The 18,119-nt window shown below is 43.4% G+C and overlaps 1 protein-coding gene across 1 annotated transcript; it reads left to right on the plus strand.

Moving 5' to 3' along the window:
* Window positions 1-1,212: 1,212 nt before the first annotated feature.
* On the plus strand, window positions 1,213-10,936 carry Clec3a (C-type lectin domain family 3 member A). Its single transcript, XM_036187003.1, has 3 exons — window positions 1,213-1,327; window positions 7,495-7,578; window positions 10,545-10,936. The coding sequence occupies exons 1-3, from the start codon at window positions 1,213-1,215 to the stop codon at window positions 10,934-10,936; spliced, it is 591 nt and encodes a 196-aa protein (XP_036042896.1).
* Window positions 10,937-18,119: the final 7,183 nt, after the last annotated feature.

An 18,119-nucleotide genomic window follows, 5' to 3' on the forward strand; every position in this document is an offset into this window, starting at 1 on the left:
GAGCCAGGAGGATTAGAATATCAAGGTCATTTTTAGCTGTATAGCAAGTTTGAGACCAATCTGGACTACATGAGACTGCCTCAAAACTAAATTAAACTAAAATTTTAATTGTTTTATTTGTTTGTCTGTCTGTTTGGTTTTTTTGTTTGTTTGGTTTTTGTTTGTTTGTTTTTCAAAGTTTCTCTTTCTGTAGCTTTTGCTGTCCTGGGACTCCCTCTATAGACCAGGGTGGCCTCAAACTCACGGAGATCATCCTGCCTCTGCCTCCTGAACGCTGGGATTAAAGGTGTGTGCCACTACTGCTTGGCTTTAGTTTTTTTGTTTTTGTTTTGTTGTTGTTGTTTTGTTTTGTTTTGTTTTTCAAGACAGGGTTTCTCTATGTAGTTTTGTGTCTTTCCTGGAACTCGATTTGGAGACTAGGCTGGCCTCAAACTCACAGAGATCTGCCTGGCTCTGCCTCCCGAGTACTGGGATTAAAGGCGTGAGCCACCACCACCCGGCTAGTTTTAAAAACAATAATAAATGGGCCAGCAAAATGGCTGAGGGGGTGAAAGTGCCTGTCACCAGACTGAAGAGCTGAGTCTGCCGTCTGGGACCTACTAGGTGGAAGGAAAGAACTGACTGCTATAGGCTGCCGTCTGATGTGTTTGTGACATGCATTCCCACACAGACACACAAGTATGCAGGAACTCCCCTGGGGGAATAAGGGTCACAGTATCACTTTATTTTCTGTTGCTGAGAGTTGGTCCCAGTGTCTTACAAGCAAACACTGTGCCACGGAGCCCCATCCTCAGGCAATTCGGACAAAAACATTTTTTAACTCTGAAAACTGAATTCGATCCATTTTCTAGACATTTGATGCACTTGAGAGCTCTAAAACATATATTACATATATATCGAAGTTTTTAAAAAGGCAAATCTTTCTTTAACTCAAATACACTCAGAAAAGGCCAAATTGATGGAAAAACGCAAACAAAATAAAAATAAACGAATCAGGAGCCCAGCGTGAGGTGTAAGAACAGGGAGCCTCCTTATGCCATGGCCCGAGGAACATTCCAGCCTTCCGTCAGCAGGCTTCTAGCCAACCTTGGAGCTCCCTTATATAAAGTCAGCCCCAGGCAGCCCAGAGCAAGATGTGGCCTCACAGGCTCCCTGCTCGCTAGTTGTTCCAGCGCTGCTGACCAAGTGGCCAGACCGGCCTGTCCCAGAGCCATGGCAAAGAATGGACTTGTCATTTGTATCCTGGTGGCCAGCTTACTCCTGGACCAGACCCATAGCTACCCATCCAGAGTGAAAGCCAGGAAACATAGCAAACGCCGTGTGAAAGGTAATGAGACTTTGCTGCCCGGCAAAAACCCTAGCCTTATTCAGGCAGGGAAAGAGCAGGACAAGGTTCATACCCAAACTGCATCAGGAGACCATCAGTACATTGTGGGTGTGTGGCTTTGCAGGGGATCTGGTGACTTTTGGAATCTCTGGGGAGTTTGCTATTTAAAGAAAACATGTACTAAGTTTTTAATTATTATTACTGTTGTTATTACTATTGAAAAAAGTTTCTCATAATGAAAACAGTTCCTATTGTGTGTCTCTGGTCCAATGAGTTTCAATAATGTGGAACATTTCTGAGCTAGAGCTCACATGGACCTGTGGACATAGGGCTTAATGGATGATGGGAAAGCAAGACACTGATTAGCGGTGCCCTGTGATCTCCTGGGTATAAATACATTCAAATATATTTGTAAGCTCACTGTAGTCTGATTAAGTCAGGTGGCTGGGGCAACTGTGGCTTCCCTTTTGTCACTGGCTATCCTGTTGGCTTATTGTACCATCTCTACCAGCCTCGGGACAGCTGTTGAAACCGTGTGCCTCATTTTTCATCTCACGGAGTGCTGGATGTCTCTTTAATTTAAGAACCTGTCAACACGAAATCAGACAGAATTTAAAGATATTTTGACATGGAATTCACTCGTCAAGCATAGCTAGATTTGAAGTGGGTTTATACTAGGTTAAGAGACAAAAACTTCACAGCTGCAAAGAACACAAATGATGGGACTGTGCCTGCCTGAGGTAGAAACCAAGGCAGAAGAGAAAGGCAATGGGTGGGTCCAGTGACTTGTTACCTCGGGCTCTGAGCCATTTTCCTAACAGGGTGTTTCAACATAAATGTGGTGCTCTTTCCTCACCACTTCCAGTTTGTTAAACGCAAAGCTAAGCTGCCATGGGTGGCTGGCTCACTTGGGAAGTGGAGGCAGGAGGATCAGGACTTCAAAGTCACCTTTGGCTAGGGAGTTTGAGGCAGGGCTTCTTGAGTCCCTAGTTCAAAAAACAAAAAACAAAAAACAAACAAACAAAAAACAAAAAAACAAGCAAAAAAACCTCCACTAAAGCCTAGATTCCACTTGTCACAAGTGGATGATGGATCCCCCTGTGGGTTTTTGTTGTTGTTTGTGGGTTTTCTGTTTTGTTTTGTTTTGTTTTCTTATTCTCAAAGGTCATTCCTAGGGGTGTTTATGAAAGCCTGGTCTGAGGGAAGGTTTCTTAAGCAGAGATACTTTTCCTTATAAAGTATTGCCTATCCTTGCAAGCTCTTTAAGTGAAAGTTTCAGGTATTTCTCATGAGGGGGTGAAGTATATCATGGCAGGTGGGGACAGAAGAGAGGGAAGACACTGAGTGATGTGGCACACTTTTGTACCTCTCCTTTATTGAAGTGGGAACTGTGGGGAGAGGGTAAAAAAATGTATACATGTGAGTTTCTTGCTCTTTCTAGCTCCTTCTTGCTCTCTCTCTCCTATCCTAAGATCACCCCCAGCAGGTATGTTATTTTATTGTTGCAAACACATCTTAACCATCCCCCTGACCCAAAGTAATAATCTCTGCCTTCAAGTCTAATGAAAGTCAGGTATACAAAAGGTAAAGCAATCAGCCTAGATTTGCCAGTTGCTTCTTTTCCTACCTATTCACTCGTATTTTTTTTTAATATTTTGAGTACTTTGAAATAATACCAAAGTTTATAGAACAAATGTGAAAGCCAAGGCAGGCGTGGTGACAGATATTTGTAATCCCAGTGCTAGGGAGGTGGAGGCAGAAGACCGTGAGTTCAAGACTAGCCTCAACTGTATAGCAGATTTAAGGGCAGCCTGGGCTTCATTTTTTTTTTTCAAAAATTTATTTATTTATTATATATACAGAAGAGGGCACCAGATCTCATTACAGATGGTTGAGAGCCACCATGTGGGTGCTGGGAATTGAACTCAGGACCTCTGGAAGAGCAGTCAGTGCTCTTAACCTCTGAGGCATCCCTCCAGCCCCTTTTTTTTAAACAATATTTTTTTAAAGATTTATTTATTTATTATGTATACGGTGTTCTGCCTGCAAGTATCTTTGCAGGCCAGAAGAGGGCACCAGATCTCATTACAGATGGTTGTGAGCCACCCTGTGGATGCTGGGAATTGAACTCAGGACCTTTGGAAGAGCAGCCAGTGCTCTTAACCTCTGAGCCATCTCTCCAGCTCCCCTGGGCTTCATTAAGACCTTGTCTCAAAACCACAAAACCAACAACAGTAAAAAAGTAAAATCCATCTTTTCCCCTCCAATTCTTACCCAGAATTATCTACCGGCTAATAACAGTAGATAAATATCACCCAGATTGGCATTGCAAATATTTGGCAGGTAAATAAATTTACTTTATGAGTTCAGTCTTGAATAGCTATAAGTGGAGGCATGTTTTACCCATTTTAACAGTTGCATATGTTACTTTATTGTTTGGGGAGGCTCTGACTTAACTGATTCATTCTTGGCAATTTTGTTTGTTTTGTTTTGTTTTTTTGCCAGAGCTGAGGATCGAACCCAGGGCCTTGTGCTTGCTAGGCAAGTGCTCTACCACTGAGCTAAATCCCCAACCCTCTTGGCAATGTTTATGTGGTTTCTGATATGTCTCTCTTTGACACAGTGTTCCACAGGAGACCTTTGTGCACATATGTCCATTCTTGTGCTAAAAGGCTGTGGTATACCTTCTAGAAACGACATTCTCTGTTAACCAGACTCTCCAACTGTCTCTTCAAATGACAGCACCAGTCTATGCCATTCTCACTCAGCTAGACAACCTAACACCCTACCATGGTTCCACCGGAAATGTTTTTTTGTTTTTCTCTCTTGGATCTGATGCCACACAGGTATGATCACAAAAGAATAGGAGAACTTTTAAGTGGCAACAGCAGTTAATCACCAAATCCAAGTGCTCCCTGATTACTTACTTCATGGGTCTCTACACATTACATGTTATACTAATGAATAAAATATACCTTTTAGAGTGAGCTAGCTCCTCAGGGTATTCCTTCTGTTCATCCACCTGAGCAACAGAGAATGGAGGCCACCAAGACCCCCAGATGATGGCTGCCATAATGATCTCCCAGGAGTCTAATGGGGACACATGTGTCTTTGTGGTAATGATAGTGTCTACAGCTACTTATTTAAATAGGAAGAAGCTGGAAGCTGAGCAGGAAGGAAGGGAGATGAAATGTGTCTGGCTGACAGCTTCTACGTTAGAAGCCAGACCTCAGTGGGCCTTTGCAAACCTGGCCCCAGTAGCTGCTGGGTTTGCATCTAAATGCCCCTTTTATTTATTCCACTTTGAGTGGTCTCACAGGAAAAAAAATTTTTTTTGTGTAATTGTATTCCTGAGCTGAGCTGTTGGATGCTTAAGAACAATGTCAAGTGAAACAGAGGTAGGGGGAGGGGGTGCTGAATACCCTAGAATGCAATTTCCTAGCCTACATGTGGAAACATCTTGCTTGTGAAACACAAGTTTAAGGGGACAGAGAATTGAGATACTGGATTTTACACTCTCCTGAGAATTCACAGGGACACAAAACTGATTTTCTTTTGTGTGTGTGCCTGTACACGTGTGTGGCAGTATGTGTTCACAAGTGTGCACAAGCATGTAGGGGCCAGAGGACACCCTCTAGTATTTCCCAGGTGTCATCCACCTTGTTTTTTGTTGTTGTTTTGTTTTTTGATTTTTTTTTTTAAAGAAGTGTCTTTTCTTGGCCTGTAGTTTTAAGTAGGCTAGGCTGACTGACCAGGGAGCCCCAGGTATCTGCCTGTATCTGCCTCTCAGGCTGGGATTATTAGCACACCACCATGCCTGGCTTCATTGGTCAAACTTGGATTTTGGAAGTTCAAACTTGGCAAGCACTTTCCTGGCTCAGCCACCTTCCCAGCCCACAAAGCAGAGTCTCTGTATGGCAGGCCCACGAAGAGACAGCTGGAGATGGTTCATAATCACCTTTACGTGTCATCTCTGTCTAAACCCATGTGCTGGGGACCAAGGAGGTGGAGACAGCTGCTTTGCAGAAGCAGGTCAGAGGAATGGGAGAGAACAGGCTGGAAGCCAGAGACACCCACATTTAAGCTCTGTGTCTTACCGATTGGGAGACCTTCAGTGGGTGGATTCAGCTTTCTGTTTCTCTGCACTCTCTTCTGTAAGCTTCTAGACTAGAGTGTATATTTCAGAGACAGCGAAAGAAATGATCTCACAGCCTAGTGCATACAATATCTTTATATATATATATATATATATATATATATATATATATATATATACATGTTCAGTATTTGGTACAGCTTGTCACAGTTCCTAGTGATCACTAAAATGGTTCTGGAATTTAGATTCAGCCACAGCTACTCACTTACACACAACTGAGGTTAAGCGAAAACAATTGTGAGGATTTTTTGGCCCCATCTAAGAACATTAAAGAATAAATAACTAAGGCTAGGGATATAGTTATCGGTAGGACCCTTGCCTAGCATGCGTAAGATATATAACCTGGGTTTAATCTCTAATACCACGAAAGAGGCAGGGGGAGAAGGATGAAAAGAAGGGAGAAGAAAGAAGGGAATGAGGTGGATAGAGAACAGGGAATAAGGAGAAGTAGTAGGTGGTGATATCAGTTCCCGTACAAAAGTTTTCAATGGTCCTTTATCACCCAGTGCCACCAGGAGCCTCTGCACCTCCATCATACCTCATCAGTCATGAAAAGATGCCAGGGTCAGGGAAGTGAGTCCCAGGAAGTCTGAGTCCTGGCCTTATCCCCCATGACCCTCAGCTCACTGCACTCATCTCCCATAAACATTCAAGTAAGATAAACCTTTTTATATCCAAAGTGTATGCCCCCAATGCAAGCATGATTCATGCGCAGTATTGTGCCAAGCATAGGGAGAATCATGGATAATAAAACCAAGGAAATGAAGTAAGTAAAATACAGATGGTGCTCTGAAAGAAAATAAATAAGATTTGGGAAAGATTAGCAGTGGAGATGCTAATTTCCAGGGTTATCAGAAAAGTCTGCTTAGAATACACAGTTAAGCTTGGTATGGAGAGGTGAGAGCAGACACCATCTGCAAAGTTCCATGAACCTTCTCAGCCAGGTTCTCTTTGAGTATTGTTTTCAGTAAACATTTGGCTTGGCTTCATCAGAACCACCACTCCCTCGGATTCTGCATTCCAAAGCTGTCATTTTGTTTGTTTTTTACATCCCAACTGTGGTTTCCCCCTCCTTTCAGCCCCTCCTTCCACAGCCTATCCGCTCCTCCTCCATTTCTCTTCAGAAAAGGGCAGTCCTCCCATGGATGTCAGCCAGCTATGGTATATCAAGTTGCAGTGAGACTAGGAATCTCTTCTCCTATTAAGGCTAGATGAGGCAACCCGGTAGGAAGAAATAGTCCCAAAAGCAGGTAACAGAGTCAGAGACAGCCCCTGCTCCCACTGTTAGGAGTCCCAAAAGAAGACCAAGTTACACAACTGTCACATATGTTCTGAGTGCCTAGGTCAGTTCCATGCAGGCTCCCTGGTTGCTGATTCAGTCTCTGCGAGCCCTTATGAGCCCAGGTTAGTTGGTTCTGTGGGCTTTCTTGTGGTATCCCTAAACCCTGTGCTTCCTACAGTCATTTCTTCCTCTCTTCCAAAGGATTCCTGGAACTCTGCCTAATGTTTGGCTGTGGGTCTCTGCATCTGTTTCTATCAGTTGCTGGGTGAAGCATCTCTGATGACAATTGGGCAAGGCACCTATCTCTGAGTACAGCAGAGTATCAGTAGGAATCATTTCATTGACTTTTTTCCCCAGTCCTATTTGGTTCTATCCTTGGTCTCTAGGCTGTCCAGCCTCTGGGTCCTGGACCTCCAGGCAGTATCAGGATGGGCTTCTTCTCACAGGACGAGTCTCAAGCTGGAGCAGTCATTGGCTGGCCACTCTCACACTTCTGCACCACCTTTACCCCAGCACATCTTGTAGGCAGGGCAAATTGTGAGTTGAAAGTTACGTGTCGGGGTTGGTGTCCCAATCCCTCCACTGGAAGTCTTGCCTGGTTACAGGAGATGGCTGGTTCCTCTATATCCCCCATAGATTCTGATTTTTGTTTTGTTTTTTACATTTCCATTACATCTAATTGAATATTTTTCCATCTTGCCCCCTACCCCACTCAACAACGGCTCCCAGAAAAGGATGGTGACCTGAAGTCTCAAGTTGAAAAGCTGTGGCGAGAAGTGAATGCCCTGAAGGAAATGCAGGCTCTGCAGACAGGTGAGACAGCTAGTCACCAGGGGCTAGTCTGGAAGGGGAACAGGTGAGACTCAGCATTGCCCAGGATTGAACTCATCTAGATTGCATGTTGAGTTCTGGGCTTTGTCTGTTCATTAAAAAAAAAAAAAAAGACAAGATGCAAAACCAAACCAAAACAACAACAAAACATTGACAACCAAACATGCTAGCACACGCCTTTAATCCCAGCACTCAGGAAGCAGAGACAGGTAGCTCTCTGAGCTCCAGGACAGCCAGGTCTAAAGCTGGGGGTGAGAACACAGGAGAATCCCTGGGGCTCACTGGCCAGCCAGTCTAGCTGAATCACGGAGCTCTAGGCACAGCAAAATACCTACTAGAAAACTAGAAAAACAAGGTGGAGAGCAGTTGAGGAAGACACATGACTTCAGCCTCTGGCTTCCATGCAGAAACACACACAGAGAAACACACTCAGAGAAACTCATGCACATAGAAACACACACACAGAGACAGATACACAGAGAAACACACACAAGAAGATACTTTAAAGGCCAGGTCTTAAATACTTTCTGTTTGTTTGTTTCTTTGTTTGTTTGTTTGAGACAGGGTCTTACTACATAGCTCTGGCTGTCCTCCTGGAACTAACCATATAGACCAGGCTGGCCTCACCCTGACAAAGATTGCTGGGACTAAAGTCATGCATCACCATGCCCAGCCCTAACTACCTTCCCTATAGGTGGAGAAACATAATGAAGTGAGTGTTCAATGACTCAAATGAAGCATTACTGGATGTTCGCTGAGTGCTGTCAGGGAGCCACTGGGATCTGACTGAAACAGGTCCACAAGGCTCTCCAAGGCTACACCCAACATCGATGCACATGGAAGGATATTGGCTAGGGCCACAGCTTCCTAACAGACTTTGTCTGAAGAGAAGCACTCCACAGCCTATTAGCTGCACACACTTCTGGCCAGGAGCTGTGCTCTAAGAAGATGAATGAGTGAGAGCAGAATACGCAGGTCCAGAGCAGTCCTGGCTTATAAAGATACCAGGAGTCAAAGTCTCTCATACCAACTTCAAGAGTTGAGTTTTGAGGGTCCCTGTAGGAAGCCTACCTATTAAAGTTTGCACCTTCAGGCAAATGAAATCACAGCTTCTCATCAAGTATTCATTACACCCAAGTTAGTTACCAAACCAGGGTCACCTTCACCATACACAATGGTGCCTTGGAACAAAGGTGATAACACTCCTTTCACTAGCTTTCTGGGGATACATAATTGGAAAGTTAAAGTAAAGGCAAATGATCCTGTACAATGAGAAAAAAAATATTATTTTTTCTGTGTGTTCTGACACCATTAATACTTTATTCTGAGATAGGGTCTCATGTTGAGCAGTATGGGCTCAAACTCACTACACAGCTGAGGCTGAGTTTGAACTCCCAATCACTCTGCCTCCACTTCCCAAATGCTGGGGTTATAGCCATGTACCACCATACCAGGCTACTACCTAAAAATTAATTTTCCAACATATATGCTGAATAGTCACTTTATACTGACTTCCCCAATAATTCATACTAAAATGTGAGGAGGGAGACTTAAATCATGCACTATGGCTCTGGAGCTTGGCTCAACAGTCTAAACCCTTAAACTACATGGGGGTTTATTTTACCCTGGATAACCTAAGCGATATTACTAGCCCCCAGTTCTCTTCATAAGAAAAACACAGTTCCAGCTGGGCATGGTGGTGCATGCCTTGTAATTCCAGCACTCAGAAGTTACAGGTTCATTCACGGCCAGACTAGGCTATAGAGGGAATTCCATGCCAGCCTGGGATCTGTGTCTTGTTTTTTAGGGCATGACTGTAACTGAATTGATCGAATGCTTGCCTCACAAGCACAAAGCCCTGGATCCCATTCCAGCACTGCATAAAAAAACAGGGTGTGGTGACACATGCCTGCTAATGCCACAGAATCAGGAGGTAGAGGCAGGAGAATCAGAGCTGAAGGTCATCCCGAGCTACATAGTGAATCTGGTGCCATCCCATACTACATGAGACCATGTCTACAAAAACCACAGTGAGGAATGGCAAGATGGCTTAGCAGGCAAAGGTGCCTATCACCAAGCCTGACAACCTGAGTTTGATTCCTGAACCGCACTTAATGAAAGTAGAGAACAGACTCCCACATGTTGTCCTCTGCCAAATGCACTGTGGCAGGTGTACGTACACACACACACACACACACACACACACACACACACACACACACACACACACACAAGGTGGGGGGTGGAGAGGGAGAGATCCTGTGTCAAAAAGCAAGCAAACAAACCAAAGTATGGGGAAACCCACATTTCTCAATGACTTTTTGTCTGCTTTTTTCTTCCTTCCTTCCTTCCTTCCTTCCTTCCTTCCTTCCTTCCTTCCTTCCTTCCTTTTGTCTTTCTTTGTTTTTCTTTTTTTGGTTATTATTCTTGTGATAAGATCTGTCTATGTAGGGCTGTCTGGCCTAGAACTGTAGATCAAGCTGACCTCAAATTCATAGCAAGCATTCTGTCTCAACCATCCAAATGCTACAATTATAGGCATGTGCCATCATAAGTGGTTTGTGTTTGCTTTTTAAATTATTATTAAATTCCATTCCATTCTAAAAGTCCCAAGGAAACCCACCATATAGTTCCTTACATAAACTAGAATACAAATTATATCAAAGAAACCTAGGTTAAGGTTATGTTTTGAGTCTTTTGTGGGTATGAATTCATTATATGCTCTCTAAACTCTTTTGGGGCATGTTAAGTTGTAACAATTTTGTGGGGTTGTTGAAATTGCAAGTGCTTATTATTGTGGCTGGCATGATAAAAACATCAATGGTAACTCATCACGGCCAAAACATCAATCATTACACAAACATCTATCAATGCTTGCTTGGACCAGTATTAGGCGTGTCACACACACAAGGAATCTTATTACATTATCAAATTTCCCATCTTCACAGTCTGTCTTCGAGGCACCAAAGTCCATAAGAAATGCTACCTTGCTTCAGAAGGCCTGAAGCACTACCATGAAGCCAATGAAGACTGCATTTCCAAGGGAGGAACCCTAGTTGTCCCCAGGAATTCCGACGAAATCAACGCCCTCCGAGACTATAGTAAGAGGAGTCTGCCAGGTGTCAATGACTTTTGGCTGGGCATAAATGACATGGTCACAGAAGGCAAGTTCCTCGATGTCCATGGATTTGCCGTCTCCTTTCTCAACTGGGATCGTGCCCAGCCCAGTGGTGGCAAGCGGGAGAACTGTGTTCTGTTCTCCCAGTCAGCTCAGGGAAAATGGAGTGACGAGGCCTGTCGAAGTAGCAAGAGGTACATATGTGAGTTTATCATCCCTTAGCAAGCCCCTCCCAAATATCCCTTCCAAGTAAGAATGGTCATGATAAATAAGCTGGTAGTCACCCTAATTAAGCCAAAATTGCATTTATTAATTGCAAAATTGCAATGCCAGTATTGATATCCATAGGTATATAGAGTCAGACCATGTTTCTACTATAGCTCATTGTGATGTTACCCTTCATGTAGCAAAGGCGATCAGAAAAGAATGACTCATGTTAAGAAAGGGACTTCTGAAAATGGGCTGTCAAATCCCACCACATCTCAGGTGTGGATAGGCCTGGCCTATTTGAGAAATATAATAGCCATGTGTTTCTTCAAGACAGGAAAGCAAGACTGGGCTGCCTGGAAGATTTCTCCTTAAAATTAGTCATAATGGAAATACATTTTTAGAAATGTGTCATTGATTATTTTTCAGTTGTGTGAATATTGTAGTATGCCCTGCATGAACTCTTATGTTGTAGGGCAAAACTTCAGGAGGCCTCTAAATGCCCCTAAGACAAGTAGTAGACACAAGCTATGTGTGGATTCTGCTGGTCTAACGTGACAGGCTTTCACAATATAGGTCTCTTTCTAAGTATAAACACATAATCAAAAAACAGTTGAAAACACAGTGGAGGATACTATCTTTCCATCGCTATAATAAGATATCTGACACAGACATATATGAAGCGCTGTGATGTTTATTTAGCTTGTAGTTTTAGTGGCTCAAAGCCAAAGATTAAGCAACCCCTGTGACTTGGCCAATGGTAAGGGTGGCCAATCATTAGTGGGAACTGGTGGTAGCCTCTCAAACCAGAGCAGAAAGAGAGATGGCAAGCAGGGTCTCCTTTCCAAGGAGTGTCCCCAATCATCCAAGGACATCCTAGGCGGATCCATCTCCTTAAGGTACATAATACCTTTGAAAATTGTCACATCAGGGGCCTTGAGGGGACAGAAGCAGTCAAATGATCTTCAGCTATAGTGTATGATATATTACCAACACACTGCCATTTGTTATTGTTACCAAGTATTACATGTTGTGCTTGATCATTTTGTTAAACTTTATGGCTATTGGTGTGCTAGATTTGCTTTTAGCACTGTCACCAAGAACACAAGGAGTGCTACATATAATTTGCTACATGAGGACACCAAAAATGTCTCTAGGGAACAGAAATTTTTCAGCTTCATCACAGCCCTTGGGACTACCATCAAATATGCAGTTTATTAGTGGTCAAAATGTTGTGCAGTGCGTGGATATAGTTGGTGGATAAGACTCCCAAGTTGGATGTTCTAGGTGCTCTGTAATTCATAACCTTTCTAGCACAATGTTTAATTTCATCCACCCTGTTAGCCTATGGTCCTTGCTTTCAGATGTCACATCCCCTGGTGGGATGTGGATCCTGTCTATGACATCAGAGCAGGGATGTCTAAAGAGGTTCTCATCTAACTCTCCAAATTTTCCCACTCCAGCTTTCTTGGAGGGTCTCAGTCAAGACTGCCTCCCCAAAGTGAGTCAGCATATTTGATCAATTTCTGCTCTCAGCATTCTATGACAGCTTCTAGCCAATATACAACACTAAGGCAGGAGAAGGGCAACAGATGGTGAGGAAAAGAAATCAGAGAAAGACAAGGCAGGGCTGGGGTGCAGTTCAGTAGGCAGAGTGCTTGTCTAGCAGGCAGGAAGATGTGGCTTCACATGAACAGGATTCTTAAGCCTATAATCCCAGCACTGGGGAAGTGGAGGAAAAGGATTAGGAATCCAAGGTCATGCTCTATCAACTGGACTGCAAGTTTAAAGGCAACCTACGATGATACACCAGGTCCTGTTTAGACAACAAAAGAAAAGTGCCTCTTTCCCTTCACTTATGTGTCCTTATAGTCTCCCTTTCTATGTGATAACAATATTTTTTACTTTCTTTACATATATATATATATATATATATATATATATATATATATATATATATATATATATTTCTTCGATTATCATTATGTATTTCACTCTGTGTGGGTCAATTTGTCATTAGAAGCTAAAAATTGGGCTTAAATAATACTATTTCAGAGTTACACATGTGTGCAATTTTTTTATTCAAACAATGCTATTTCCATTAAATTGCTTAACTAGATTTTATAAAAATAACTTCATTGCTTAAGAACAGCAGCATAAATTTCAGGCTTAGGGGAAATGGGTTTTGGAGAAATAAACAATTCAGAATATATTCTATCCTTCAAATAAATATCTTTTCTCTTTTGTGAATAATGTCTTGCTCCCAAGAGCTGAATTGCATATGCTTAGAATTAAATTTTAGGTTTGCTTTTTCATTGCACAATAAAGCCCCAAATCTGATCAGTCTGGAAGTGTTTAGATATTGATTACATTATTCAGATTATGATATTTATATTAAACTGGGCAGAATTTAAGAGGGAAAAATGCTTGGATTTGATCAAACTGGTTACACTGGTGTATTTGAAGAACAATTTTAACTGGCCTTGAAGAGGCACAGTCTTGAGATGGGGAGACTTTAAACATACCCAATTGCCATTATATCTAGTTGATCCCACCAACCCCAACATCATCATTGTCTTCTGAAAAAATAACATTAATAGGTTGGTAGTAGCTAAGTCGCTAAAGCACTTACTTCAAGGGGTTCAGACCTAGAAAGACACATAAAAGGCTGAGTGTGGCACTATGCACCTGTAACCCCAGTCCTAAGCAATGGAGGACAGAGTTGGATGGATGCCTGGAAGCTTGTGGACGAGCTTGCATGGCCTACATGGCAACGTTCAGGCCAATAAAAGATTTTGCCTCAGAAATGCGGAAAGGCTCCTGAGGACCAACATCCACCTATCTTCTGATTTCCACATGTGTCTCATGTACACCTGCACACACACACAGACACAGACACACAGACACACACACACACACACACACACACACACACACACACACGAGGTGGAGAGGAAGAGAGAAGAGAGGAAGGAAGGGAGGGCAGGAGGGAGGGAGGAAGAGAGAAATGAATGGAGCAGACATGAATGAACAGCACATGCTCAACACATCCCAGATTCTGCGCTAAATTTGACACAATTTTCAGTTTCCTTCAGAACAACACTGGGAAGTAGGCTCCAGAGATATTTTCTTATATAGAAGAAAAACACAACGAGAGAGGTGACAGCAGTTCCAGATCACAGGCCCAGAAGTAGAGGCCAACTCACCACACCCTCAGCAACCGTGGAGGCTGTGACTTGGTGAAATCTGTCCCAACAGATGATGGGACAGATTCCAATTCATGGCTCAGATTCCCTACTTAGGGTCATAATTTGGGCAGACAGATGACCTTGAGAAGACATTGACTCTGAAGCTGCTGTCCTTGACCCCCTTTGCAAGGACTGGGTTAAGGAGTCAAGGACCACATGTAGATGGCAGAGTTTGGATTGCCAGAGATTGTGTCAGATAGGATCAATCATCCTTTCCAAGAAGCAAGAACTCAAAGCAGTAGTAGCAGCAACTAGAAAACACAAGCCAGCAGCGCCACCATTGGCAGCTGGAGGAATTCCCCTTCCCCTTCAGAACTCCATTCACTTAAAGTGAGATCTTTGGCTACTGTGCTGTGGAAAGAATGTCATGATGAATCAGAATGGAACAGAGTTAGTGACTATTAAGTGTTTAGACAGGGTCCTAGAGGCAAAGGGCAGTACACATCCTAAGACAAGGGTGTAGGCGTCTCGAGAGAAAGTCACATTTCCTGTCTTCACAGTGCCTGTGTATATGAACCTGTAACTTTCTAAGTTAGGTTCTTCAAACGATGTAATTTACAATAAGCTTAAAGATTAAGGAAAACATAAAATGTAAGTAAAGTTTGAAAGTTAAATAAACATGTGTGAACTGATTTCTCTCTCTCTCTCTCTCTCTCTCTCTCTCTCTCTCTGTGTGTGTGTGTGTGTGTGTGTGTGTGTGTGTGTGTGTTCATGTGTGCCTAAGCATGCATATGACTGTGGAGGTCAGAGTATGTTAGGTGCCCTTCCTCGGGTACTATTCCACTGTCTACTGGTTTTTAATTTTTCCCCTTAAAATAAGGTGCTAGAGCAGGCTGAGTGACTAGCAAGCCTTGGACATCTGCCTGTCTCTACCTCTGCTGGGATAACAAACTGTGTTTGTTTCTGCTCTGATTTTTTTCATTTGTTTGTTTGTTTGTTTCCAGAGGGTTTTTCTCTGTAGCTTTGGAGCCTGTCCTGGAACTCATTCTGTAGATCAGGCTGGCCTCAAACTCACAGAGATCCACCTGCCTCTGCCTCCCGAGTGCTGGGATTACAGGCGTGTGCCACCACCGCCCAGTTTATTTCTTTTTAAAAAAAATGGGTTCCTGGGATCAAAACACACAAATCAAGTGCTTTATGAGTTGAAATATCTCCCTAGCCCAATTTATTTTTCTTTTCTTAATAATTATTTTATAAACGGGTTTTATTATTTAGAGTTAGCAATGAGGGAGAGATACCATAACAGTCAAACTCAAGGCTACCAAGAAGCTGGCCCTGGGTCGGCATAGCTCACTGTTGGCGATGTCCTTAGGAGAGCAGGCAGTCTGGGCTTTGTCACCTGTGTTGCAGTTACTTGGCTGTCAGCCAGAAAAGAAACTTGATCCCAGGGTGAGGGGCTTCTCTTCCCTCTTAGGTCCTCTTCATCTTCCATCTTTCTATTGGGCCTCAGAAAAAACATACTTGGCTCAAGCGGGAACATGTGGCTGGATTTAAGCTTTCAGGCAGAACATGGCTACACTTTCTTGCTTGCTTTTTTTTTGGGTCGGGGGAGAGGATTGCAAGGGTGGGGGACAGACATGGAAGGACAGGGAAATGAATGTGATCAGGGTGCATGATGTGGAATTCCCAGAGAATCAATAAAAATGTTATGTAAAATGAAATGAAATGAAATAAAATAAAATAAAGCCACATGCTCAGGGGTTAATGGAGGAAGGAGGATGGAGAGGTTGAGGCCAGTGAGTTTTAGGCCAGCCTGATGTGAGTGTGTGTTAAATGGGGTTCTGCTGAGGGTGAGCTGCCAAGCAAGTGGAAGAGAAACTGCGTGGAATGATGCCAGTTTGCAAAACGGAGAAAAAGCAAGCTCTGTAGACAGTAAGCAGTCTGACAAACAGCGTTTACACAGGGAGGAATGCACGTGCAATTCCAAAATACACCAGCAGGGGGAGACCTGGAATATTTGGGGTTAGCGTTTTGTTTTGTTTTGTTTTGTTTTGTTTTTATGAACAAGGTCTCATGAAGACCAGCTGATCTCAAACTCCCAATGAAGCCAAGGGTGACCTTGAACTTCTAATCCTCCTGCCTTCACCTCTTGAGTGTTGAGATTACAGGTGTGTGCCATCTCACACATGCTAGGCAAGCACTCTACCAATTGAGCTATAGCCCCACCTCAAGAACTTGAAAGTTTGATAACAGTTGGGGGGTGTCACTTGCAATCAAAATAATTCTGGAGAGAATAGAAAGATGGCTCAGTGGTTAAGAGAACAGTTTGCTCTTGCCGAGGATCCAATTTGGTTCCCATCACCCACAGACCAGGTGGTTCACAGTCACCTATACCTCCAGCTCCCAGGAATCTGAGGCCCTCTCTGGCCTCCAATGGCACAGGTAATCATATGTACATAGCCATACACACACATACACATAATTAAAAATAAATCCTAATAATAATGATAATTCTGAAGCTGGGGCTATAGCAAGGTTGGTAAAGCGCTTGTCTAGCAAGTAGGAAGTCCTGGGTTTTAAACACCAACACTGCATTAATTGGACACGCATGGTGTCATACACCAGCAATCCCAGCACTCCAGAGAGTGAGGCAGGAGAATCAGAAGTTCAAGTCCATCATCGGGTACACAGTAAGTTTGAAGTGAACCTAGAATGGATGAGCACTAAGTTGGCCAATGGAAAGTGACATTTTCAGCCAACCTCTGCTGCATGGAAGCAAGGGTGTGGGAATGGGGAATGGGCAGGGGCAGTGTTCTTCACTGTGCTGCAGGGTGTTTGTGGGTGCAATTGCAAAGTATCTGCCTCAGATTTGGCAGTTGTGTCCATATCCAGCACCATGTATTGGGATGCATGAGTTTCTGGGGTAGGAAGGACTCGGGGAGGTCCATAGGGGTATAGACTAGAGGAGAAGTGAGAAAGGAAAAGGTAGGAGAGGTTTATACACATTGGTGCTGGAGACTCCCTCCCTCCTGAAGGAGGAGAGAAATTGGAGGATCCTCAGCTGTGGTCTTCATCTATGGGAGTTGAAAACCCCAAGAGGCCCTAAGTGGAGAAATAGGGTGAGAAGGGAGAGTCAAAAGAGAACTAGGGATTGTGGATAAATTTGATGTCAGGGAAGACAGAAGGACAGACAGGATCAAGGGCCTGGTATGCCACAACAGTGGACGCAGGACAGACTGAATTAGAAAAATGTGTAAGGAATCAGGAGCAGGTGTGGGGAAAGACCAATGGCAGAGCAGGCTGCCAACACGTATTGATAGACCCCAGACTTGGGGAGCTACCTTCTCAGGTGGGTGCCCCAAGAACCCAGACTCCAGTCCAGTTGATGCAAGCAGCAAGAGGGTTTATTCAGGTATTTGTACAAACGGGCTGTCTCCTCTCCAGAGTAAGAGAAGCCCCGAACTGCAGTCACGTACAATTTTTATATGCCAAAACCACAAGCTTTACATAAGATTGTAGGACTCTACAGGATTGGTTACTTTAAAGGTTACCTTAGGTTCAGTTGAGGTTTTTTTCAAGAACTTCTGGGAGCGTGGGCTACACATCAGGGCATGGGCAAAGGTTACAGTTGTTTTTCCCAGAACATATCTTAACAGAAATGTTAACTGTGGTGGAACAATGGTTTAGCAATTCTGCTTTTAGTACAGGTTTTAGTTCCTTATTCCCAAGTGGGGTGGGTAGACCTGAAGGCTCAGGGTCTTTCAGTATTTTATCCATAAGGCACCCTCTTTAACATCCCTGATCAGGCTGCTTTGGCCCTTCATGGTGATGGTTGAGGATGATCTCTCAGCTTCCTGTTCCTGCTACCATACCTTCTGTCTGCAGTCATACCTCCCTGCCAAGATGTACTCCTATCCCTATGGAATCATCTTAGTTACTTGTTATTATTATATTGCTATGAAGAGACACCTGACATATGGCAAGTTATAGAACGTAAGTGGAAGCTTGCT

This window comes from Onychomys torridus, chromosome 5 (assembly GCF_903995425.1).
Source record: "Onychomys torridus chromosome 5, mOncTor1.1, whole genome shotgun sequence".
NCBI classification, from domain to species: Eukaryota; Metazoa; Chordata; class Mammalia; order Rodentia; family Cricetidae; genus Onychomys; species Onychomys torridus.

Bases quoted from the DNA above. Each gene is read 5' to 3' on its own strand.
- Clec3a (XM_036187003.1), top strand. From the start codon at position 1,213: ATGGCAAAGAATGGACTTGTCATTTGTATCCTGGTGGCCAGCTTACTC. The intron at 1,328-7,494 runs GTAATGAGACTT...AACGGCTCCCAG, and splicing joins TAGCAAACGCCGTGTGAAAG to AAAAGGATGGTGACCTGAAG. The intron at 7,579-10,544 runs GTGAGACAGCTA...CCATCTTCACAG, and splicing joins AATGCAGGCTCTGCAGACAG to TCTGTCTTCGAGGCACCAAA.